Source organism: Pogoniulus pusillus, chromosome 3, assembly GCF_015220805.1.
Source record: "Pogoniulus pusillus isolate bPogPus1 chromosome 3, bPogPus1.pri, whole genome shotgun sequence".
Taxonomy (NCBI): Eukaryota; Metazoa; Chordata; class Aves; order Piciformes; family Lybiidae; genus Pogoniulus; species Pogoniulus pusillus.
In genome coordinates, this window is record NC_087266.1 from 46,863,845 (window position 1) to 46,889,056 (window position 25,212).

Here is a 25,212-nt window from a genome sequence, read left to right on the forward strand (position 1 = left end):
AGGCTGTCAGAGAAAGTGTGCAGGAATAAAGTGAAAGGCAAAGTCTTGTCATGATTGATATAGATCAGAAGCTGGTTAAAGAGACAGGAGAAGCAAGAATAGGAACAAAAAAAAGCACTTTCCACCTGAGATGAGCACCACGATTGGAGGTAACATGTGGATGACTATGGAAAAAAAGATGGAGTAATGCTGTAACAAACCCCAGAAAAGAGACACAATTGCTTGCATGAAAAAAATAGATATATCAAGAGACATTTTAGAAGAACTAAACACAAGGAAGGGAAACAAGCACAAGGATGTCAGTGATAACAAATCCCAGTTGAGATTCTTTCCTGAGGATGAGCTGAATGCCTTGCACAGTGAAGATCTGGCAGTGTGGTACTGCATCAAAGGGCCCAGGAAGCCAATTAAAGGTTAGCCTCAATAAAGGACAAGAGAAAAAAGTATAGGAAAAATACTGCCAGCCTCTTAGAAAAGCCAGACTATCACCTGACATGCCATGCTCTGAATTAGTCACCTCATCCTCCCCAAGCACTATAAAGGCACAGCAAAAATAGGACAATGACTGTCATCGGCAGCTTTATCAAGTAGCTCATAGGAAGCATCGCTGCAAAAGCCTCAGAATTGTTCAGCTGGGAGAAAAGGCAGTTCTGTAGGAGCATTATAAAGCTCATGAATTTTACAGAGGGAGTAAGTGGACAGGTTCTGTGGACTCTGCTCTGTGATAAGATGCTGTAAAACATTGAGTGAAATAAATAAAGAGGTCGTAAATGAAGAACAGGTAGGCAGAAATGCTTAATTACAACAAGTCCCTTGGAACTCCATGTTATGCAAAACTTAGCTGAAGGAAGATCCTATCAGAATTAGAGTACAAATAAAGAAATACAGAGACAAACACACAGGGAAATATATGGAATCAACCAGGTTGGAAGAGACCTCCAAGATCATCCAGTCCAACCTAGCACCCAGTCCTAGCCAGTCAACAAGACCAATGCATCAAGTGCCTCATCCAATCTCCTCTTGAACACCTCCAGGGATGGTGACTCCACCACCTCCCTGGGCAGCCCATTCCAATGCCAATCACTCTCTCTGCCAACAACTTCCTCCTAACATCCAGCCTAGACTTCCCCTGGCACAACTTGAGACTATGTCCCCTTTTTCTTTTGCTGGTTGCCTGGGAGAAGAGGCCAACCCCCACCTGGCTACAGCCTCCCTTCAGGTAGTTGTAGACAGCAATGAGGTCCCCCCTGAGCCTCCTCTTCTCCAGGCTGCACACCCCCAGCTCCCTCAGCCTCTCCTCATAGGCTTTGTGTTCCAAGCCCCTCACCAGCCTTGTCGCCCTTCTTTGGACACCTTCCAGCACCTCAACATCTCTCTTGAATTGAGGGATTCAGAACTGGACACAGCACTCAAGGTGTGGCCTGACCAGTGCTGAGCACAGGGGCAGAATAACCTCCCTTGTCCTACTGGCCACACTGTTCCTGATGCAGGCCAGGATGCCATTGACTCTTGGCCACCTGGGCACACTGCTGCCTCATCTTCAGCCTCCTATCTACCAGTACCCCCAGGTCCCTTTCCTCCTGGCTGCTCACCATAGCCCTTAGGAAAAAAAAAAAAAGGTTCAAAATGATAAAACAGGAGGCAGAACTGCTAAGGTCATCTATTATTAAAATTGTCTGACACCTTCTATTACAAAACTCTGCCGTCAGTCGCTTTTAGCTTTGCCAATCATTAACAGTTTGGACTGAAATTTTACACGTTGAACATCTGCCTGAGGCTGAAATACACTGGAAAATTCAACTGCTGCACAAATGGAGCCAGAGAATAGTACTTGGGGCTTTTATTTCGTGTTAAAAAAGCTGGTGGTGTCTCAGTAGTTGTATTCACAGTATCACAGTGTCACAGTATCACCAAGGTTGGAAGAGACCTCACAGATCATCAAGTCCAACCCTTTACCACAGAGCTCAAGGCTAGACCATGGCACCAAGTGCCACGTCCAATCCTGCCTTGAACAGCTCCAGGGACGGCGACTCCACCACCTCCCCGGGCAGCCCATTCCAGTGTCCAATGACTCTCTCAGGGAAGAACTTTCTCCTCACCTCCAGCCTAAATCTCCCCTGGCATAGCTTGAGGCTGTGTCCTCTTGTTCTGGTGCTGGCCACCTGAGAGAAGAGAGCAACCTCCTCCTGGCCACAACCACCCCTCAGGTAGCTGTAGACAGCAATAAGGTCTCCCCTGAGCCTCCTCTTCTCCAGGCTAACCAATCCCAGCTCCCTCAGCCTCTCCTCGTAGGGCTGTGCTCAAGGCCTCTCCCCAGCCTCGTCGCCCTTCTCTGGACATGCTCAAGCATCTCAATGTCCCTCCTAAACTGGGGGGCCCAGAACTGAACACAGTATTCAAGGATGTATTGTTTCAGAGGTGAAAAACCTTCACACTGTGGTAGGAATACCTGCCATTCTCTTTAAACTCCACCCAAAATTTCAGGCAAATGATGCCTTTGAATAAAATTATATTCACTCATACTCTGAAAAACAGACCTATTTTTGGCTTTAATAGCTGAAATCACAAAGGATTACATCTTCCACAAATGTGCTGTATTATGTTTGCATCCCTGCTCGGCAACCAAGGAAAGAGTTAAAGCAGAAAGATTTCAGCTATTGTCAATGTTCAAAATGATTTGTTCCAGCTTTTAAAAACTTGAAACCTAAAGTTGCCTTCTACTTCCATCCTCTTTTTGCCTTCACAGTTTGCAAAGTTTCCAGCTTATCCAGCAAGGATGAATGTAACCTTGTGACACTTGCTGAGATCAGAGTGGTTAAATCAGAACATTGTCTGAGCAGCTTGATTCTCCTAAAAGCCTGTCAGGTCTGGAGTAGCTAATTGGGTCTTGCCCCATATGTTCTGTCTGTGATTTTTCCAACAACTGAACATGAAGAGCAACAGAGCCAGCAAGCAGCTTTTTCCCAAGTTTTGCTATTCTTATCTCTCTCCTCATTTATGGGGAAAAATATCTTTCAAGCCAATCCTAGAAGAGGTTTGCAAAGTTCTGAAGTTTTGGTTTGTTTCCCTTGCTGGATAATAAATTTTAACCTCTCCACTCTGTAGGAGTTTTGTAGGGAAACAAATGCTTCAGACTGTAGTCTGCAGTAGAACACAGCACGACCAGGATGTACCTACTCTGTTCTCAACCAGCTACTAGCTCACCACCCAATACCTGTTCTACCAGGGAGGTGAAGACCACTTACTGCTTGGTACCTGTGGCTTCTCACAGGTACCCCTGGGTAAGAGAGAGAGCAGGTCAGAGTTGACCATATCACCTACCCTCTCTTGCCCTACTCTCCATCAAGAGCTACTCAGCTTGCTATGTCTACAGTGGGCACAGGAAAGGTGGTGCTATCAGTTTGGTTGGCATAGGGCAAATGGCTTAAGACATGGATGTGGCCCAAGCAGCTGGGCTGGCTGAATTTGCTGGAGTCAGTAAATTTGGGGAGGGGGGGGTTGGGTTTTGTTTTGTTGTTTTTTTTTAAGACCAGCTGAACTACTTAGCTCTGCAGGCAATGTTCTCAGCTCTACAACAGCTGTATTCAGAGGAGCTTAGAGAGAGGTTTTTTAGCACCTGGGACTGCCAGTGACTGCTTTGCCCTTTGATTTGTGCTCAAGTGACCTCAGAACAGTTCTAAGTTTTGTGGGGCTGTGGTACTAAAGGAAGGCTTCTAATGGGTCATGTGCCCTGCTGCCCTGCTTTGTGTAATGCTGGCTCTCAACTACCTTCACCATGCCTTTGAATTTTCAGCCTTTCACACTTTAGGCAGCTTTAGAGCTTCCTTTCATTCTTGAAATGGGACAGAAGGACCAGCTTAGGAAAGATCCTTTTTAAATCTAGTGCATGTACTTTAAACTCAACCAATAAATTTGATGTTCAGAGTGGTTTCCAACTGGCTCCTTTAGTCTCTGGGTTCCAGCACTGAGAGGATTTATGTTTCACACCATGTACTGTAGAACCAGATATTTAAATCAAGAACATACTCATCCAAGCTTCACAGGCAAGTGTACTGCTTTGGATAGAAATATGGCCAGCATCTTTATGCTTTGTTGTCACTTAAGCATTAAAACACTCCACGCCGACTCGCATACTTCTCTAAACAGTCAGGTCGCTTAGATTAAATGCCAGTTTCACATTATGAAACAGGTTGTGTTCCTGAGAACTAAATCACAAAATAACTACTGTCCTAGGGCAGGAATTCATGTGTATTCTTTTTGCACTGACCTCTCTCCAGCATTTCCAGATTATAGGTTTTATGTTGTCACGAGCAGCAGCGGTCATGGTAGCTCTCAAAACATAACTGACGTCACTCTGGATCACAGATGACATAAAGCCCATCTATCAAAAAAACACCCATCATGGCAAAAGTAATGCAAAGCCTTTCCCATCTTATCTGCCACTTGATAAATCTGACTGCACTTGTCTGAATCTTTTTCCCTAGGGCTTGTTAAATTTCAGCAGAATTCTCCTTCGTGTTGTGAACTGAATATGAAAAAGCAAAGTGGCCAAATTGATACTCAGCAAAGCTAAAATGCACAGTAACACTGACGCAGAAGGTGAGCAAAACACAGCTTATCAGCATGATTTTCTAAGAAAATACTAAGGGGAAGAGCTAAAAAAAATAAAAGGAGCCTCTTCAGGAGAGAAAGAAAGAACCTCGTGTATCTTGAAAAGGGAAAAGGATAAAAGACAGATGACTGATACAAGCAAAGATAAAACCGTAAGCCACCCAGCAACTCCTTCTTTGACATTCCCCTTTGAAGGCAAACTACTGCAGAGCAGAATATTCTAATATAAATATTTTGGACTACACTTTGCATCCAGTTCCACCAGTGTGACTCCATTACTACTAGCAGGGCTACGCTAGGGTCCCAGGTGGCAAGGATGAAAACAGAAACTCATTATGGAATGAGAAATGTAAGAATGCTTTGGTGAAAGCACATTCCCCGCAGAGCGCCACACAAGTGAAAAGAACATTTAAATAATACTGGCCCTTGATCCTTATAAAAGCTGAGAGCACATTTATTCAGCTTCAATTCCAAAAAAACCCAGCCACAGTTTATAAAACGTGCTTGATCCTTGTGTAAGACCCTTTGGCATTTTCTTTCAGAGACAAGATCTCCAGATGTTATTTTTACAGATCATCTTAAGTAAATGTATGTGTTTAGCTAAACAGGCTTAAAAGCCACCTAAGAGAACAATGATAAAATGCTTCACTTGATTTATACACCAACTGCCAAACATTTGTTTATGAACAGCTGGTTGAGAAGGTGATTTGAGAAGTTCTTCTGTCTGTAAATACCAGCATAGTGAACTCTTCTACTTACAGATAGATCCAAATTGTAAACTTAATTAGTGAAGAAACGGCACTGGAGTCTATGTCTAAAGTAACTTTCAGCTTATCCATGCCCACGGAACATTCATTTTACAACATCTCTAATGTGTAGTGTGTAATCATTTACAACTTTTCAATTAACAAAACACACAAAATATTGTGTTGAAAACCTAGAAGTTGCTTTCCATACAAGCTGCATGAGCAAGCTCAAGGCTGTTTTACATGACAGCCCTTCTAAGTTAGCTCATGTGCCTCCCCCATAACTCTGCAACCACCATCACATGGATTCAGCAGCCCAGCTTTCTCCCACACCCCCATACCTGTTCTGCCTAGATTTGCCACATATGTCCAGCAGGAGTCTCTGGGAGACCTCAGCCATCCCCTGCCTACCTCCATCTGTTTCTTTGCAGAGTTTCTGCAGTTTCCCATGAGCACAACAGCTTGCAAGGGTCTAAATGCCACAGTAACATTCCTAATTCAAAGGCTGATATAATCTACAATCTACAAAGCAAAGCTGATCCCAGGAAAATGGATTTTTTTCTCCCCTTATTCCTCTGTTTTGCAACAACATGACAATTCTGAAATGACAGAATCCAGGAACCTTTTCTGTAATTAAATTCTAGTTCTGAAGCAAAAGTCTACTTTCATCCCAGGTCTAATCTAATATCAGGGTACGATGAGGGCTTTTTTTAATGAGGATTTTCTTTGTTCACTGAGAAACAAAGCAGCAGCTTTGTTGTAGAAAGTCACATTTAGTTGAAATGAAGATAATGGCAGTCCAGGACCTTTCTGTAGATTCAGTGAGATTTCACAGTATCACCAAGGTTGGAAGAGACCTCGTAGATCAAGTCCAACCCCTGCACCACCCTCACCAAAACGTCTAACCATGTCACCTCAGACAGAGCCTTTTCATGTCCCTGTACAGCTCATGGAAAAGGTGGAAGATTGTGCAGACTGATTCAACCCACTCACAGTAATCTCTGCATCCCCTGAAGGACATCCCTATCTCCTTCAAGGAGCTATGACAAAAATCCATCTACTGTCACCACACTCTTTTCTTTGCACTTCTGTTGCACACATAGTAACAGGCAGAACCTTTTGAGTGCTTTCTTGCTACAAAGAAACTATTGGGAAGTTGTGGGAGTACATCATTAAAGGAGCAATGAGAAAAGGAATTGCATTTCAAACCCAGCTTTGGTGGTAGGCTTACTGTGAACCAAAGAAGTGCCTTAGAAGAGCCTTGTTTTGGTTAAGTCACACTGGAGCAAACCCTATTATATTCTTGAGTGGCTCTGCATGCAAGCAACAACCAAGACATTTACTGACAAGCATGGAATGCTCAGACACGCTTAAAACATTGAAGAGTTTCATCACATGAAAACTTCACAAAAGTCATTGCTTAGAAAACGGTTGCAAAAGGGACAAGATGAAAAATGTGTCAGACTGAAAAGGAACAGTAGTCCATTTTGAACGAGGCAAAAGGGATTTAGGAGGTAGGAAGCAGAGAAAGAGAAGCTGGAGATTTGTTTTAAGACATTGTGGTTATAAATGATAAGAAAAATAAGTATGGAAGCAGCATATTTGTTTCAATTTCCAAAAGCATTTGACAAGTTTCCATACGAAAGATTAATGACTAAGAGGCACAGAACAAGAATAAAGACATAAAAAAGTCTTCTGTGTATAAAAAAAACAGCTCAAATTGTTGTTTTGGCCTTAGAAGAAGACTACTCTTCTTCCACAAGAGATCTTTTCCTTACAGTTATAAATTGAACATTAACCTGCAGGTCTGGATTTGAAGGGCTGCTTTAAGAAGGAAGTCACCCATTTGTAAGAGTTTGCTGTAGCTGTAATTCTCTAAAGCTACAATCAAGACAAGGCTTATGGGCCAGTGTAGTCATAAAAAAGGGAAAACTCCACGTTCAGGTGTGGGATAGAAGCAGTGAGCTTCCAAGCTAGACACAAGGATGGTGCACATCCTTTGAGGTTAATTACACACGTTAAGTTGGGTAGACAAAAAAGCTGGTTGGCAGCTGTAAAAGCAAAAGGAGCATTAAAAGGGAAGTGGTGACATGGTGGCTATTCTGTAAAGGACTAGACAGGTATGCCTGTGGCAGATGGAAAGATTAACAAAGGGAAGAAAATTATAATGTGCTGCAAAACTACTCCTTCCTTTGTATTCATCTCTCATATTGCCAACTTGTAATTAAAGTTTTAGTTCCCTGGTTGCCACAGACCATTGGAGAGCTGCTGTGTATTTTTTCCAGCTACATGAGTTGGTCCAAGAAGAAATTTTACCCACAGAGTTTGGCTCATGCAGAAGGCAGGCAGGTGTCCAGCCTGCTCCTAGAAATGTGCAGCAGTTGCTTCCTTGCTTTGTGAGCAAGCATATATAGGATGAGCCTGCTGTGACCCTGCCTATTTTACCCCCCTTTGCACTCAGCTTCATTGTCAGCACAGAGTCCCTGAGGTCAAGGCAGTGCACTCTGGGCCTGGGCATTAAACGAGAAGGTTAATTATATGTGATGGAAAATGATTTGCCTGATATCTAGGTTTTCTAATCTAAAAGACAGATGAAGCATGGTCAGATTTATTTTTCCTAACACGACAGAAACTCCCACATTTACAACTTCTCATTCCTGCTGGCTTTGCAAACTTGTAATAGAGGGAAACTGGGTCCTATTCTGGTCTGTATTATTGATGGAGGGGCTCTCTCTGCCTAACCTCAACATTACTCTCTGCTCTTATGTTCATCTCCAGGACTCCAAGGGGGACAATCAAGCCACACTATTTGGCTAGCAACATTTTACTGCTGGATTTTACTGATGGCAGAGCAAACCCAGGTTTGTTACCCTTTAAATCCCCAAATGAGTTTGCAGAGTGGGCAGTACTTGCAAACCTGTAAACTCTGTTTATATGCAGCTATCAAGTAACATGGGCTTGCCTAATACTTCCAATCTGTAACACAATCATATGACAGACTGTCATCTTTTGATCATAAAAGCACAACAAAGCATCCTCTGGAGGAACAATAAAACATACTTTGGAGGAGCTTTTTTAGTTCATACTTACTGCATACATATGAAGATGAGCCATGGTACCTCAAGGCTACACATGAAATAAATCTTGGAAGAATAAGAGATCATGGAATCAGTGAGATGTGGCTCTCATGTAGCATGGCCCACAGAGGCCAGAGGCCATTCTTCAGGAGAAAATGGGAAATAATAGAACTAGGATAAGGCAAACAACCTAGGAAATGTGTGAAAACCCAAATTGTCTGAGTTGTGACAAGAAAACACTGAGAAAATACCACTAGACTCACATCCCAATGCCTGTTAGCAATAAGAAGGGAGAATTACAGTATGCAATAACAACAGCTAGAATATGCAGATGTGTCACATTGATCCTGTTATGCAATCCTTACGATAATGGGATCCCTCTGTTACTACTTGAGGTAGTTAAGAGATCTTAATGCCCATTAGTAGATATCTGTTGCATTACAAAGACTGCATTCAAATCTATGCCGGTGCTTTGCTGATGGAAAACTAGAGATCAGGGGAAAGAGAAGGCTGAGAGGCAGGAATATAATTGTCTGTTAAAGATGCTGCTGCAAAAAATCCCTCCACTGAGAACTCAGGGCCTGAAATCCCTGGATGAATAGCTGGAAGGGTTGGTTAGCTCTCATGTCCCAAATGAGCTCAACTGCTGAGGTAAAACACTGGAAGAGAGGCAGTCCCTAAGGAACACCAAATGGTGTATGTGAGTCACTGGTTATTACATCTTTACATGTGTAAGAGACACCCATCAGGTGGTGCTGAAGCAGTTTGTTATAAGGAACTATATGCTAGGAACCTTCATGGAGATAAATGATTTCCAGACCCACTGCTTGAACCTTCCACAATGATAGCCCCCTTGCCCTCAAGAGGCCAATCTTTGCCACAATGGTTACATGCAAGACTCTTTCTGCTGAACTGGATAGCTTGTGTTTGTTTCATCTTCATTCCACCTTAAATTCCACTCAGACAAGAACAAAAACCAACAGAAATGCAGGCTCTGCTCTTTTTGAAGGGAAAACATATGACACATGTTCCAAATCACATTTTGATTTTAATGCTTAGAATGAAGACCTTGAATTTCAGCCAGAAATATTCTTAGTCTTGAGGCTGAAAGTCCTTAATCTTGGGAGTCAATAAATCAGTTGTGACAAGCCTGAGCTGGCTATGGTTTATTATAAAATCAAGCTTGATTATCTACTTGAGGTAATTAGACAGATCAGAACAAAAGGACACAGTGTTAAAAGGCAACACATGTAGGAAAAACTGGAAGAGATCTTTTACTTTACACAGGTCAGTGAATAGTACAAGAATAAACTTGTACTTCAGGGGTTTCTTGTATGCTGTATTCTGGATATTATAAGAAAGGGACCCTACAGTATTTATAATAAGCAGTTTATTAAATCAGCTACTATTGGAGCTGCATGCTGTACAGAGTCCTGGAACTCAGGTGCAGCAGCCCAGCTCTCTTCTCTCACAACCCATGACCCTTTCCTATGTCCTTAGAGAGTTGTAAGAGTATTAAAAGCACAGTAAAATAAAGAAAGGATGCTATGACATTTATTACATTAAAGGGCAGCAGTGCTGTGTTTGGGTAGATATTAGAGAATTAAAAACCATCAATCTGCTCAGTTTCCTCTTTCCTGTCCTCTTGATATCAATTAGATTATTTCTATTTTTGAGAAATATTTATTGTAGTGACTACTCTAGCAGATAAAGTGGCAGCATATTCTGCAATGCCTTGAAAATACTTCTACAAAGCACACTCAATACACAAAACTGTTATGAGAAGACCACAAAAAATGAGGTTTCAGTAATTATTCCTGGAAAAGACTAAAATACACAAAATTGTTACCAAAAGACCACAAAAAATGAGGTTTCAGTAATTATTCCTGGAAAAGCCTAAGTCATGCAAGTCCTAATATAGATCAAGTCTCAAAACTGAAGGTTTCCAATAGAAGGGTTAAACAAATTTGCTCTGTTGGTGAGCAGTGAAGGGGAAAAGTACCTGGGGGTTCTAGTGGATGAAAGGATGACCATGAGCCAGCAATGCACTCTTGTGGCCAAGAAGGCCAATGCCATTCTGGGGTGTATTAGAAGGGCTGTGGTTAGTAGGTCAAGAGAGGTTCTCCTGCCCCTCTACTCTGCCCTGGTGAGGCCACATCTAGAATATTGTGTCCAGTTCTGGGACCCTCAGTTCAAGAAGGACATAGAACTGCTTGAAAGATTCCAGCACAGAGACACAAAAATTATTAAGGGAGTGGAAGATCTCTCTTAGGAGGAGAGTCTGAGGGAGCTGGGGCTCTTTAGCTTGGAGAAGAGGAGACTGAGAGGTGACCTCATTCATGTTTATGACTATGTAAAGGGTGAGTGCCAAAAGGATGGAGCCAGGCTCTGCTCGGTGATGTCCAGTGACAGGACAGAGGCAGTGGGTGGAATGATCTTAGAGATCTTTTCCAACCTGGTTAATTCTGTGATTCTGTGAAGTTGAGGTGTAAACACAAAGAGGAATTTTTTCCCTGTGAGGGTGACAGAACACTGGAACAAGCTGCCCAGGGGTGTTGTGGAATCTCTGTTTCTGGAGATACCAAAAGTCTGACTGGATGCTTTTCTGTGTGTTCTACTCTAGGTGATCCTGCTCTGGCAGGGGGGCTGGACTTTAGAGGTCCTTTCTAACCCCTAACACTGCCTGTCCATGTGTCTGTGATAGATGCAGGACTAAATAGGGTAAAACTTCATCACTGCAGTTGGTTATAGTATTTAACATTTAGTTGTAGTAAAAGGAACCATTTGAAATATGACTGTATCAGAAAGAACAAAAGAGTTGGAGAAACCAAACTTGCCCTCTCCTTCCAACTGCAGTCTGGATGTGTCTTTTCTGAAACACCATCTGTGCTGCCAGATCTTTAGGAAAAAAGGTGACAATAAGCACATCTGCACCATTTCCCATGGTGCTGTATCCTCTAACTGCTAGCAGAGGTCTTTCACTTCTCTTTTCTTGAATTCCTCTCTAAAAATTATAGCAGGATAGCCAAGAAGGAAGAGAAGGTAGGAACTATCTTTCCATTTCTAATATACATAATAGAGTTTGCCTGCTTCTCAGTGCCTGACTCAGAATATCAGCTGAAAAGAGTTAAACTGCTTTTACACTAACCACCATGTAACTGCTGTGCCAAAAGCACTGCTGCTTTTCATGTCAATCAGTATTATCCCATTGTTTCCTTGTGGTCCCTAACCTACCTGGTTTATCTAAGTGAAAGAAAACAGACCATGTGCAATTTGGGCTAGGATTGACTCTTAAGTGTTCAGGCAGTGTTTAACTTTTGGGAACTCTCCATCTCTAAGCCTTTCCTGAACAGAAATAACAACAACAAAAAAAAAAAAAGGACTAAATACTGTAGGCATTGTGGAGGAGATTAATTATACAGGAAAATCAGGTAGGGTCGAGGAAGGAAAAATAAATCAGAATAAGAAATGTGCAATTATAGGAAAGGCAGATAAAGTTGTCCTTGTCACACAAACAGACCTATTGCATTTCCAAAGCCACAGTAACTTAAATATTTGGTCAGAACACAATCTGAATGCATGCCCTAGAGCATTAGAGCATATTGTATGTATTAAGTTTAATTATCTTTCACCTCCATGTCCACTAACAGAACGATGCAGTGGCCAGCTGCTTCCCATTATGGAGACATTACTCAGAGCTGATGTCACACACATGATTTGTGACCACAGGAGCATGAGAGGGTGCAGTAAACCCACAATTTATCTGACCAAACTCAAGATTAGCAATGTGTTACCATACAAACTTCGCACATGCCCAGGAATTAGGCTTACTGAAGCCCAATTTCCTTCTTCGATGAAGACCACCAAAAGACATTCTCTTACACATTGCCTCTGCTGATACTTCACTGAGACAGTGATGCAGTGAACTGGAAGTGCATCTTCAGGCACATTGTGAGACATCACTTGTGTACAATAATCAAAAGGCATTCGAAGGATAGGTGGGAGAAAGGAAACCATCCCAAGATCAAATGTACAAGCTTCTCTCAAACAAATGTACACTTCTCTTGCTTGCTCTCAAGGGACCAAGCTCCGAGCAGCAACCTAGCCCTTGCAGGCAGAGTGCCTTACCAGGGAAGAGCAAACTGTTTTATAGCCCTTGATTTGGGGTTGGCTGCCTGGGGATTCATTCATATTCAAGTCTTCCCCTCTCGAGGAAGTCTTGCTTGGCAACTCCCCAGAATGGTGCCATCTGTACAATCCTGATCACTGTGCTCTCCTGAGAGTCTTCTGCATGGATCAAGTTAAGAGCCCTTCTGGGAATGCTCTGCTCATCTCCTTCAGGCCATCTACACAACCTATAAACAGCTTTGGCTTAAGGGCTTCATGTAGCCTTACTTTCACCCTGCCACCTAGACACAATGGCTGTGTTCTGCAGGTCACCTTCAAACAGTCTGCCATTAGCAAGCTCTATTTTTTTTTTCCTATGAAAGTAAATAATCTGATATTCATATCTTATCTTTGACTAGTTAAAATGGTCAGTTTTCTCTTTCTGTTGATTTTGATCCATAGGAGCTCAATTTTCCCAACAACAAATAGGGATTACACTGGATTCCCCATGTCAGCCAAAGAACGTGGGGTCAGATGGGGAGCAATGTGTGAAGGGGAAGCACTGCAGATAAACTGTGCTTCAACAGAATTGAACAGTCAGTAGCAAATGGTTCCAAACAGCCTTCTGGCTTACTTTAAGCAGTGGGATGCTCATAATTACTCATGGGCTTTCTTCTCTAGAATAAACAAACACAAAGAAAATAGGAGGAATGGAGGCTTTCCAAAGAGAGATAAAAGATGAGGAAAACTTATACAAAAATAAAGTATTTCCTTATGTTACTTTACTGTACTTCAAATAAAAACATGGCAAACAGATTTTTGGTGGTACAATTACCAACAGCCAGGAAGTGGGGAGGGAAAAAATAAAGACAAGAAAAGGGTTCCAGAACAAAATGCCAAAGCACCCAAACAATATGGCTTGCATAATAAATTTACTCCTGTATTTTGTGACAGTTAAGAAGGTGATAAATAAAACACAAGCTTTGCACTCTGTAATTCCCTTCATTTGCTACTTCTGTTCATTTGGGACATTCATCCCCTCACACTCTGTTAAAAAGCACTATTTTTCTTTAAGTGCTGAGGAGATTTTAATCATTATCTTCATCCTTGGTCTCAATTAAAGTCTAATATAGAGGAGGCACTTGAATGACCTAAGAGGGACACTCAACCCTGAATAGTGTCAAAGGCACTTGGAGTTTCTGCCACATTTCCTCTGGCCGTCAAAACCTCTCTCTTCTTTTCCTGTTGTAACCTAACTGTGTTTATTCCTAGCACTTTAATGTCCCCTGGTGTGAAGTCTCCTTGAGTAACACTCACATGATAGAAAGTGTGATTAACTCTGCAGGTGCTTTTCAGGTCAATGAAAAAACCTACTTGTTACACTAATATGTAATATTTCTTTAGAGACATTTCCAGCGGTTCTACATCTCAGGACTCCCAGAGAACCTTTTCTCTTTCACTTTTGCTGCTCTCCTGTGTCTCGAGAATAAAAACACATGGTTTTATCTGGGTACAAGCATGATTAAGCCTTTAGAGTATGTTTCACACCTCTTTAATTATTTTGATTGGCCGTTCAGATAATTTAAATGATAAATATTTTCCTCTTGATGGAAATGCAATGTTTCTGTAGTAAAGACTATAAAGTAGGAAGAAAACAGAGTAAAATTAGGAAAACTGTATGATTTTCTTCAGAGTATGCCTTACTGTACTTCCCTTGAGCCATCAGTTGGCTTGCTATTGAAACACAACACATAAACCAGGTTGGGAAGCTGTAAGAGCTGAGAAGATGCTTTTTTGAAGATACCTTGTAACCTTGAGAGTTTGCAAAAGCTGTGGAAAATTCTGCAGGTTTTACTGACTTTTTGTGTCTTTCTTGGGCTCTGTGGTAAAGGGTTGGACTTGATGATCTGTGAGGTCTCTTCCAACCTTGGTGATACTGTGATACTGTGATGTTAAGGCAGTAAGGTGTTCAGAGCAAGGGGAAACCTGTTGCACACTTCTGTGTTGTTGAGGCACTTAGTGCCATGGTCTAGTTGAGTGGCTAGGGCTGGGGGATAGGTTGGACTGGCTGATCTTGGAGGTCTCTTCCAACCTGGTTGATTCTATGATTCTAAGGGGAACAAAAGCACACGGAGTACACCTTTGCCAGCTGCCTGTGTGCTTCAAAGCTTCCATCTGGAGTGTGATAAGATTTAGTCACAAATCAGAGATGCCCAGGTAGTTTCTCCTAAAACAAGTGACTGTCTTCAGGTCATAATACAAGTGGCTAATTTAAACACTTTTGTGGATATAGACTGCAATCAGTTAACAGCAACTCAGAAAAGGAAGTTGTGCTTTGTTAGGTATGTCTTGGATGATTTGAGTCGTCTGTTTATTGGTGTATTGGCTCAGTGCAAAAAAAAAGGGAAGGTTTAATAGGTAGGGGGACAGCATGGTTAAAACAAAATGAGACTGCCAAATGGCTGTCAGTGGCTCCAAGCCTCCAGTAATGAAGAGGCCACAGAAGGAGTATACACATGAGAGCTGGCAGAGTCTTCTGGTCAGCTGACTGCTTAAAGTCTTCAGCACTGCTTAATGTACAGTCTTTCTTCAGGGAAATATAATCAAATATACCTTGATTTCCTACTTGATTTGATTTTTCTTCCTTAACATTACAAAAACACTACACAACCAGAACAATGAGGGATGTGTTTACAGTTTAGGCAGCATATGATGATCTGCAGCTGGAAGTAATTCATAAGCCATGCCTCATCTCTTTTATGGTAGGAAGACACTGAAGCTTAAAGGACTTTTCCATAGCCAAGGTGGACGCCAGAGGAAATTCCTAAATCTCATCCCACCCTTATTTTTTCTCAATTAATCCCTAACTCTTCTCTGCATAGGAATTGATGACCTCTTGAGATATCCAAGTGAACTGGAGAAGGAAAAGTCATCATGCCAGCCTTCCCTCTGATATGCCCATCACATGGAAAAATGCTTGAGACTAATTGGAATCTAAATATAGTGACTGACTCTAGTTGCAATCTGTGTTCTGAAGCAAAAGAATCTGGATGATGTGTCTTTGAAGACTTGGAATTCTTGGGCTATCAAAATTCTGGAAGGTGAATTTAACCTCATGTCTTGGTGTTCAGGAGTCTCTAGATCAGTATTTCCACATTGTTTTCTGTCATCAAAAAGCAAATCTAGGATTGTAGTTTCAGGATTGCATCCATTTACTAGCAGATGTTGCATCTAAAAGTGAGGTTTTGCTGAGTTATGACTTGATTTGGAAACACAACCTCTGCTTTGGGAAAGCCTCTTCTTTATATTAATGATCAAGAGGAAAGCCCAAGAGAGAAAGAAGCACTGCAGTGCTGACTTGTTTTGTACATCTCTGCCTGTGAAAAAAGCTGATACTCAACACTGTCAAAAGCACAGCCTGGGCAAGGTGATCTGATTGGAATTGACAGCTCCTGTGTTCCACTGAAATCAGGTCAAAAGACAAGTGTGTGGGAAAAACAAAGGCAAATGGAAAAGCAGAAAGGTTGGTGTAATAATATTTCACTCTCTACTGTCTTAAAAAACACATGCCTGAGGCCACAAAAATGGGGGATGTTTTTTCCTATACTTTTTTGGTAAGCAAGATGTTAGGCTTCAAAGCTATCTAGTCTCTGATTTCACTAGGATTTTGGACAAGTTAGCAATGTCCAACTTCACTAAAAGCAGCTGGAGGCCACTGCAAGCTTTAATATGTTGAGGCTGAAGCATGTTGGCCAGACTCACATGGAAAAGTGTAGCTTAATAACTATTCTGTAAATAAGCAGTAGACACCAGCTCTCAGCTGAAACATGTGGGCCAGGCTCACATAGAAAAGCATATCTTAATAATTACTCTGTAAATAAGCAGTAGACACTAGTTCTCAGAATACCTTTGACTTTTAAGCAGATCTACAATTATCATCTTGGATGTCTGTCCTCCTGGCTTATTATTTTTCTCTATAAGAGCACAGACCTGAAGTTCAGGGCATGGGCTTAACTATGTCTAAAAGAATTGCCACTTATGTACCACTCTCCATGCTCATTAGTACCAGGGAACTTCTTGATATATGCCATTTTTGACTAAGAAGTGTTCAGACTAAATAATTTTGAAGAGAAACACCTCAAAAATGCATCACATTTTTCAGGGCAATGAAATGTTTGTTAGTGAAAGGAGGATCAAACTGAACCAAAGAAATAATTTTTCTGGCAGGATGCATGAGATGCTTGAGCGTGTCCAGAGAAGGGCGACGAGGCTGGGGAGAGGCCTTGAGCACAGCCCTACGAGGAGAGGCTGAGGGAGCTGGGATTGGTTAGCCTGGAGAAGAGGAGGCTCAGGGGAGACCTTATTGCTGTCTACAACTACCTGAGGGGAGGTTGTGGCCAGGAGGAGGTTGCTCTCTTCTCTCAGGTGGCCAGCACCAGAACGAGAGGACACAGCCTCAAGCTATGCCAGGGGAGATTTAGGCTGGAGGTGAGGAGAAAGTTCTTCACTGAGAGAGTCATTGGACACTGGAATGGGCTGCCCGGGGAGGTGGTGGAGTCGCCGTCCCTGGAGCTGTTCAAGGCAGGATTGGACGTGGCACTTGGTGCCATGGTCTGGCCTTGAGCTCTGTGGTAAAGGGTTGGACTTGATGATCTGTGAGGTCTCTTCCAACCTTGGTGATACTGTGGTGCCTTTATAAAACAGGTGACCTGCTGATGCCATTTGCTGAAATAAAGTGTATGAACACTACATTCAGCAGTGCCAAAATTGCCTTTTAAAAGGACCAATGCAAAAGTAAACTAAAACATTCTCAGGTGACTTTGGGTCATCATTTTTTTCTGCTAGTCTTAAAATGTAACAAAACAGCAGACTTGAAAGTACTTGAAAGATGTGCTTGAATCAGAGTTGCTGAGTACCCAAAGAGGATTCAGATCCAAAGAAATGTGGAGTGCAAGCTATCCTTTCCCTTTTACCTGACCAAACTTCTCAAAGTCTAGAAAAGAGCCATTTACAGCCTGGATAGTTCAAAACTGGACTGGAAGATTTCATCCAAACTTTCCTGGGATTTTCTTATTCTCTGGTTTGAGACAAACTGTGAGAAACTGCATCCCAAAAGGCAGGTTTTGGGAAAAGAACTGCTGAACTTCCCCTGCTGAAAGGGGAAGTTTAGAATGAGGATGCTTTTCAGTCTTAACTATTCCCCATCAGTCTGTAACACATTAACTAATGCATTATTAAACTGCAGTTTGTTGTATGAATTATGCATCTATAATGCACAAATGCATGCATTACTGTATGTGCAATGTAGAAGCCAAATATTATGGAAAATGGTAAGCTTTCTGGACAACAACAAATGCAAAGAAAATATATGTATAAACAGAAAAGATATTATCCAGTTATTAACAAGAATCCATCTTTACAAATGAAAGGCTCTGACATTTGCCCGGATCAAAAATCCAATTTTACAGCACTGGGAGATAAGGAATTAAATAAAGTGCAGATATCATCTAAACTGGTATTAAAAAGGTTAGCAGTGCTTAAAATTGATTAGTTACCAAGACCAGACAGCCTACAGCCCTGGCTGTGTGAAGTATATTGGCCAGATGTTTCAGAAGCTTTAGTTGTCGTCTTAGCAAACTCTCAGGGTAGGCAAGAGCTTCACATAGTGCAAAGTGGGGAGCATAACTATGTTACAAGGTGGGCATCCCAGAGTGTTATGCAGCAGCAAAGTTAACAACAGTTCAGGAATAAAACAACATCAAAACCTTTAAAGAGACCATACCTAAGAGAGTAAAAATGCCATGCAGTTTAAGAATTGGGAACTTGCTGGTCTGAAGAAGGAAAGGCTGTGAATGGATAAGTTCTTTGAAAACTGAATCATGAGAGAACTAAGGGAGATGTCAGGATACACTTGAGTATCACACACCATTGGAATGGGCTGCCCAGGGAGGTGGTGGAGTCACCTTCCCTGGAGGTGTTCAAGAAAAGCCTGGATGAGGCACTTAGTGCCATGGGGTAGACGACTGGATAGGACTGGGTGCTAGATTGGACTGGATGATCTTGGAGGTCTCTTCCAACCTGGTTGATTCTATGATTCAAATTTCAGACTATGGTAGGTTATATAAAGATATCCATGAAAGATCACTCTCTCTCTCTAAGATTAATCTAAATTACTTGCTGCTTGCTTTCTTAACTGTCATCAAGGCAGGGGAAAAAAAACCACAAAACAGCAACTTTTTAAAGGCAGACAAAAAAGTTAACACTGGTACACTGATGTGTCATTTTCATCTCTGAGTAATGTCAAAGATGACAGTAGCAAAAGCAGCATGTGACTGCTGACAAAGATGAGTTCATTACTAGAATTAATAGCAAAAAAAGATTGAAAAGTCAGAAAGGGCTAAGGACTGCCTAGGTATTTGATTGAAACTGGTAGTGCAAACTCATACTGAATGCAGATACAGTGAAGTAAGTCTGTAAGTCTTCTCATGGTAAACTGCAGTTTTGCCATTATGGATTTACCATGAAAATGGGTAAAAAAACCTAAGAAATATAAAAGAGTCTCAAAGGAAAGCAGAAAGAGAGAGAATAAGTTATTCTACACCCTAAGAGTGAAACCAGGCAGCACTTGGGTAATTAATATTTATTACTTATGGTACCTTTAATAGATAGAAAATGCTGGACAAATACCAGCTGAGCTGTACAACACTCCTAAAATACGTGATAGACATAATTGGGGATGTTACAGTAGAGTTTGCAATGAAACAAAGCCCTGCAGATCCTCCTCTGTGGGGAAAAGCATGGCACATGAGATGAAGCTGCCATGTAGGGACTGTATAGCATAACTGAGGGGACAATTTACACTGCAAGAGAAGAGACAGAGGAAGACAAAAAGATAGGTGAAACTCCATGGGATATGTAACTGAGATATTAATAAATGAAAGCAGAAGAAAGTGATTTTGACAGATGGCTATTTTCAAGTTTGGAGGTAACTGCAGTCATGTCAAATGCAGCACTTAAAGGCAAGCCCTGCCAAAAAATGGAAAATGTTGCCTCTCTAACAGAACATAGAATCATAAAACGTCCTGAGGAGAAAGGAACTCACAACAATCTATGAGGCTAACTCCTGACTCCATACAGGGCAAGTTAAACAATCTGTCAAAGAGGATTGTCCAAACACTTACTGAATGACAGACTTTCTGCCATGATCATCCCTGAGGAGATGGTTTCAGTGCTTGAGCACATTCACAATTAAAAACTTTTTTTCATAATTACCAATCTGAACATGTCTTGATGCAGCTCTAAGCTCTTGTCTTACACCCTGTAACTGGACATCAGAGAGAACAACACTACCATCTCATGATGGAGTTGTAGAGAGAGATGTCTCCTCTTAGCCTCCTCTTCTCTAAAATGAACAAACCTATTCTCTTCAGCTGCTCCTCTTAAGCCTTTCCCTCTATTCCCTTCACCACTTTTGTTACCTCCCTTTGAACACATTGTTGATTCACACTGTGCTTTTCTTCAACCAAAAGCTCCAGATTCCTTTCTGCAGGGCTGTACTCCAGCCTTTTGTCCCCAAATTCACATGTACATCCAGGATTGCCCCATCTCAGGTGCAGAATCTGGGCTTTGACCTCCTGATTGCCATATGGTTGGTGATTGCCCAGCACTCTAATCTATCCAGATATCTATGTTAGGCTTCTCCACTCTTGAGGGAATCAGCAGCTCATCCATTGAAGAGAACTGACTCCTCAGGAGCAGATGGTTTTGCTTGTTTCTTTTAATCAAGAGCATGGGGTTAAGGAAAGAGACTGAGAATCAGTTCACAGCCTCCACCAGCTAAACCCTCTGCTTGAGACTGATTCATTATAAATCAGCTTTATTACAGCTTAGTTTACTCTCCTGTAAACCAGGTAATTCAGAGCCAGACCGTCCAGCTGTGAGCTGGCACAGCTCCACTCAGTTTCCAGTCTCAGAAGGGGATATATTTGGCCAAAATTAAGCATCATGCATCCCCGCTGATGGCGTGATTTACATCATGATCCAGCTCATCGCACCCATGTCTAAACAGATGAGTGGAGATGTGAGAGGATGCTGCCCTGATCCAGATGCTGCACAGCTCTTAAGATGAAATGGCAAAGAGGATATGCCTGGCACGTGGCTTGTGTCTATAGGACACTCACCCATATAAAAAAATTATCTACCTCATAGAAGCAATGAAGTTTTATTAAACACAGCTAATCAGGCCTTTACTCTTGATAACAAAGTCTGGTACGTCCAGGCTTGTTTGTGAAACATTGTTGGTTTCAAAATACTATTCTTACTGTTGTTAGAATAAATGATCCCCTGCAATGCTCTCCCAAACCATGTTTATGAAGTGAAATGACAAAATCAAACCAGAACAACCTCTTGAAGTTCAATTTATGGTGTCAGGCAGAAAGTAAATATGCACCAGACTAATAAGAAAGCTTCACTATTAATATCAACTAGGGTATAGGAGCTGAATCTCGGTCTAGTTGACTGGATAGGGCTGGGTGCTAGGTTGGACTGGATGATCTTGGAGATCTCTTCCAACCTGGTTGATTCTATGAATGGCCTTCTTCTTCTTCTGCCTAATCATCATAACTTCAAAATCTTACTCAGGTTAAGATTTTAGGCTTGAGGTGAGGAGAAAGTTCTTCACTGAGAGAGTCATTGGACACTGGAATGGGCTGCCCGGGGAGGTGGTGGAGTCGCCATCCCTGGAGCTGTTCAAGGCAAGGTTGGACGTGGCACTTGGTGCCATGGTCTAGCCTTGAGCTCTGTGGTAAAGGGTTGGACTTGATGATCTGTGAGGTCTCTTCCAACCCTGATGATACTGTGATACTGTGATTTTCTAGCTCAGGATATTCTTTGGCAGAACCTTAAGATATCGTACCTCAACAGAGAAACAAGTGCCTCTTTTACATGACCTGCCTCCTGGTCTTGACCCAGAATGAGGATCAGTGGCATAGTTTTTTAATCTCCCCAAAGAGTTTTAGCTTTTCACACAGTTAAAACATGGATTATACAGGCACTCCAAGAAGAAACTAATGCACAGTATGCAACATTAATAACAGGTAATGCTTTTAGAATGTAAAAATAGAATATCCTCCAAATAGAATGGAATATCCTTCCTAAAAATAGAATATCCACAGATTTTTGAAAGGACCTCAACAATTCATGGGTGGTACAAGAGAGCTCTATAAATCTTACCTGTCACAAGCTGTTGTCCAGCTAGTCCTACTGGAACCATTCCCAGGTTATTCATTGCTGTAGCCCAAGCCGTTGGATCAGTGACTGACATGTTAAGTTGTGTGGTATCTATAGCTATACTTCCCAACCCATCAGCTGCTGCAAGAAAAGAAACACTCTGTAAGTAGAAAAGTCTGAGATTGTTTTCATCCAAACCTTTCAGTGAGAATGAGCTATCATAACCACTATTTATTTGCAGTTTGTTTTGCTTCTGAATTCTGATTAGTCTTTTACAGCATTGATAACAGTGCTTGGTATTATATAGCAAAACATAAAGACATTGCAAATATTCCACAGGCACACGATGAAACAAGAGTGACTCAGGCTAGTTATAGGGAAAACCTTTTCACCATGAGGACAGCAGTGGAACAAGCTGGGGAGTCACCAAGTTTCAAGACTCAAGTAGGTAGAGCCTTGAACAACTGGTCTGAACCTATGACTGGCATTGCCTTGGGCAGGAGGTTGGACTGAAGACCTTCCAAGGCTTGCCTCACCCTGAGTGCATTGCCCTGAAATCCTCTGATGTAATTGAATTAGCTGTAATTTTGTGGCAATTTGTCAGAAAGCTGTGACAACCAAACACACTCCATGAAAAGACCTCTTTTCCACGAGGAGCAATGCTTTTGGTAAAGGTTTGAGTAGACACTACTCCTTAACTAGAAAGAGGTCCAATCAAATGGATTCATTCTGGGAGATACCAAGTTCTGTTGTAAAAACAAAAGAGAATTATCATGACTATAGGGGATCAAATAACTAAGGGATGGCATCTCTCTGATACTGAGCCCCCAAGCACCAGGTCCTTCAATTCTTCCTAGTCACAGCTGAAATAATTTCTTTCCAGCTGTTTTCTTATGGCCTTTGCAGAGCTGAGATATTTACCGGCAGCCATTGTTTTTCCCCAGTTCCTTTTGTTCCCGTTAGACTTCTTCAGCTAGGAATAATTAGCTACTGTATTAGCAGCATCTTGAGATGGGATGTCATCAAATGCAGGATCCACACACAGCTCATAGGTCTCTGAAAGAGAAGAGACAAAATCAGCTACCAACTGCTGCAACATAGCTGCAAAACAGCAGACAGCTTCGGGAATCCACTTAAAGCTGTTGCCCAGTCTGGCTGGATTGACAGCTCCAGCCTCCTTGCACACATTTAGTGGCTGCTCTAGAGGTGTTTCAGTGAATGCTCATCCTTGCCTGCAAAACAAACAGTGCCATGTATGAACCTGTCATGCTGCTGAAAAGCCTTTCACAAATTAGGTCTTATCAGTAGCTACACAGCATCCCCAGCATGAAGGCATCAGCTGAAGGAACATATTAGGGAAGTAATATCATTTGCTTTTTTTTTTTCAATCTTAACAATTAACTGATGCTGCAAGTTCCAAGGAAACAGTCTCCTGAGCTGAAAGGAGAAGGAAAAATTCCTCTGCAATGACTTAAGAGAATGGAGTGTACAGAGATGTGGAATAGTGAGAAAGGCCAACAAAATTGAGAAGGATGCCTGCTCCTTAACTAACACTGTATCTTTGACTCACTAAGGTTAGTTAGCTAGAAGCAAAGGTGCTTCAGCCTAAACTGCACTGTTTTCATCAGGTATCTGTCAGAGCATGAATTTTACAGGAAGGCAATTTCTTGCTGTTGTTATTGATGTTCATGAAGCTCACCACAACAGCACATCACTGATCAAAAGAGAGATGAACAACGAAGCAGGTAAGAGATGTAACCAAAGGCTGTGAGCTCTCAGCACTCACAGCAAAGTGAGCAAACGCTAGGGTGAGGATGATCACAGAGATATGTCCCTCTTGGTCCCTGTGCACTGTGGGCAAAAGGGGGCTGTGTTTTTTTGATTGGCCAGTAGCCTAAGCAGTCTGACCTATAACTACAACTAAGTGCTTAAGAGATGTTCAGAGAGGTCATTAATGCTGTGCAGGTGCTTCTCAGTGACTTGGGCAGCACTAAGATATTTGTGCTGTCTGAAAAAAAAAATGCTTGAAAGATTTAAGAGGTTTCCAGCATGCAAACCTTAGAACTTCATCTTTAGAAACAACACACTTTAACACAGCTACACTACATTTTAGCTTAGAACTAGCCAGAGAGTTTTCTACTGCAGTTCCCTATCACTGTACAGATCACTTTAGAGGAACATGACCGCATCAGTAATTGCAAAAATGAAGAAAGACTCAGCATGAGACAATGCTGTGCAGTTTTTTAGTACATTGTACTTTTCAAACAACCAGCACAAGCAGCAGGTTGAAAAGCATTTTGTTCCAATCTACAGTGGGTCTACTTAAAAGTCAATATTTATCATCTCTTAAATATTTGAATTTGCAATTCCAATTCTTATTTGACCTCCACTATTCATTATGCATAACATCAAATAATCTTATGATAAAACTAGCTTTTAAATAACATCTATAAACACCCAACAAACATCCTCTGCAGGGAATGAAACTAACATAAAGCAAGCCACCTGAGATTTATGTCGAGTTTCCTGTTCAGCTTTTTAAACTTGTGCTTAGCTCTTTCCACTAAGGCTATAAGCTTCTGCCCACAAACATCTATTTCAAGGTTAGAGTTGGCTGAATTATTCCATGTCGATAAGTTATTTCTCATACAGGGCATCCCCTCCCCTTGCTCTTTATATGAATCATTCCCAAATCAATCCTGATTTACAAATAGATGCTGAATAGTCAAGATGAGAGCGGTTCACTTCTTCCTGTGGCTGGGAGCCTTGTGGCCTTGAGATAGGAAGGTGTGCCTGAAAACCAATAGCAATTAAATGCCTCTTCATACCTTGCTGTGTGCTAGTTGCTAGTCCTCACAAAGTATCACCTTGACTGCTGGGGAGGAAGGAGGTGCTGCCCCATGGTTTTGGGGCAAAGGCATCACAGACAGATATGGAGTATTGCCATAAGGGGTAGAAAACAGGTGTCAAACTCTCTCTGCCAACCCCTCTCCCTGTTTCACTGCCTTGCCAAGTGTGCACCAAGTGACATAATGAGGTCTACTGCCAAACTCTACGCTTTCTTCATCCCAAATCCATACTGCACTTGGAAATGGGAATTGGTTCATAAAGAATCAGATATTGAACTAGATAAACGCACCTCAGCCTATCAAGAATTAAGAGAATCATAGAATCAAGCAGGTTGGAAGAGACCTCCAAGATCATCCAGGCCAACCCAGCCCCAGCCAGTCAACTATACCATGGTACTAAGTGCCTCAGCCAGTGTTTTCTTGAACACCTCCAGGGATGGTGACTCCACCACCTCCCTGGGCAGCCCATTCCAATGGCAAATCACTCTCTCTCTCAAGAACTTCCTCCTAACATCCAGCCTAGACTTCCCCATACATTCCTTCTTTGGTGTCTGCCTTCTATTAGATTGTCCACCTGGTTCAGATCTTGGCATA

The 25,212-nt window shown here is 41.9% G+C and overlaps 1 protein-coding gene across 12 annotated transcripts in view; it reads right to left on the reverse strand.

Annotated features, from left to right (window-relative positions):
* Positions 1–25,212, reverse strand: part of ENOX1 (ecto-NOX disulfide-thiol exchanger 1) — a 453,062-nt gene that overhangs the window by 142,484 nt on the left and 285,366 nt on the right. For all 12 annotated transcript variants that reach the window (XR_010308903.1, XM_064174875.1, XM_064174900.1 and 9 more), the window contains 2 exons: positions 22,691–22,825; positions 21,773–21,910 (listed from right to left, as the gene is read on the reverse strand). Coding sequence is in view for 11 of the 12 variants with exons in the window: in XM_064174875.1 (XP_064030945.1) it covers positions 21,773–21,910; positions 22,691–22,700 (148 nt within the window). In the remaining variant the exon portion in view is untranslated. The remainder of the gene's footprint in view (positions 1–21,772; positions 21,911–22,690; positions 22,826–25,212) is intronic.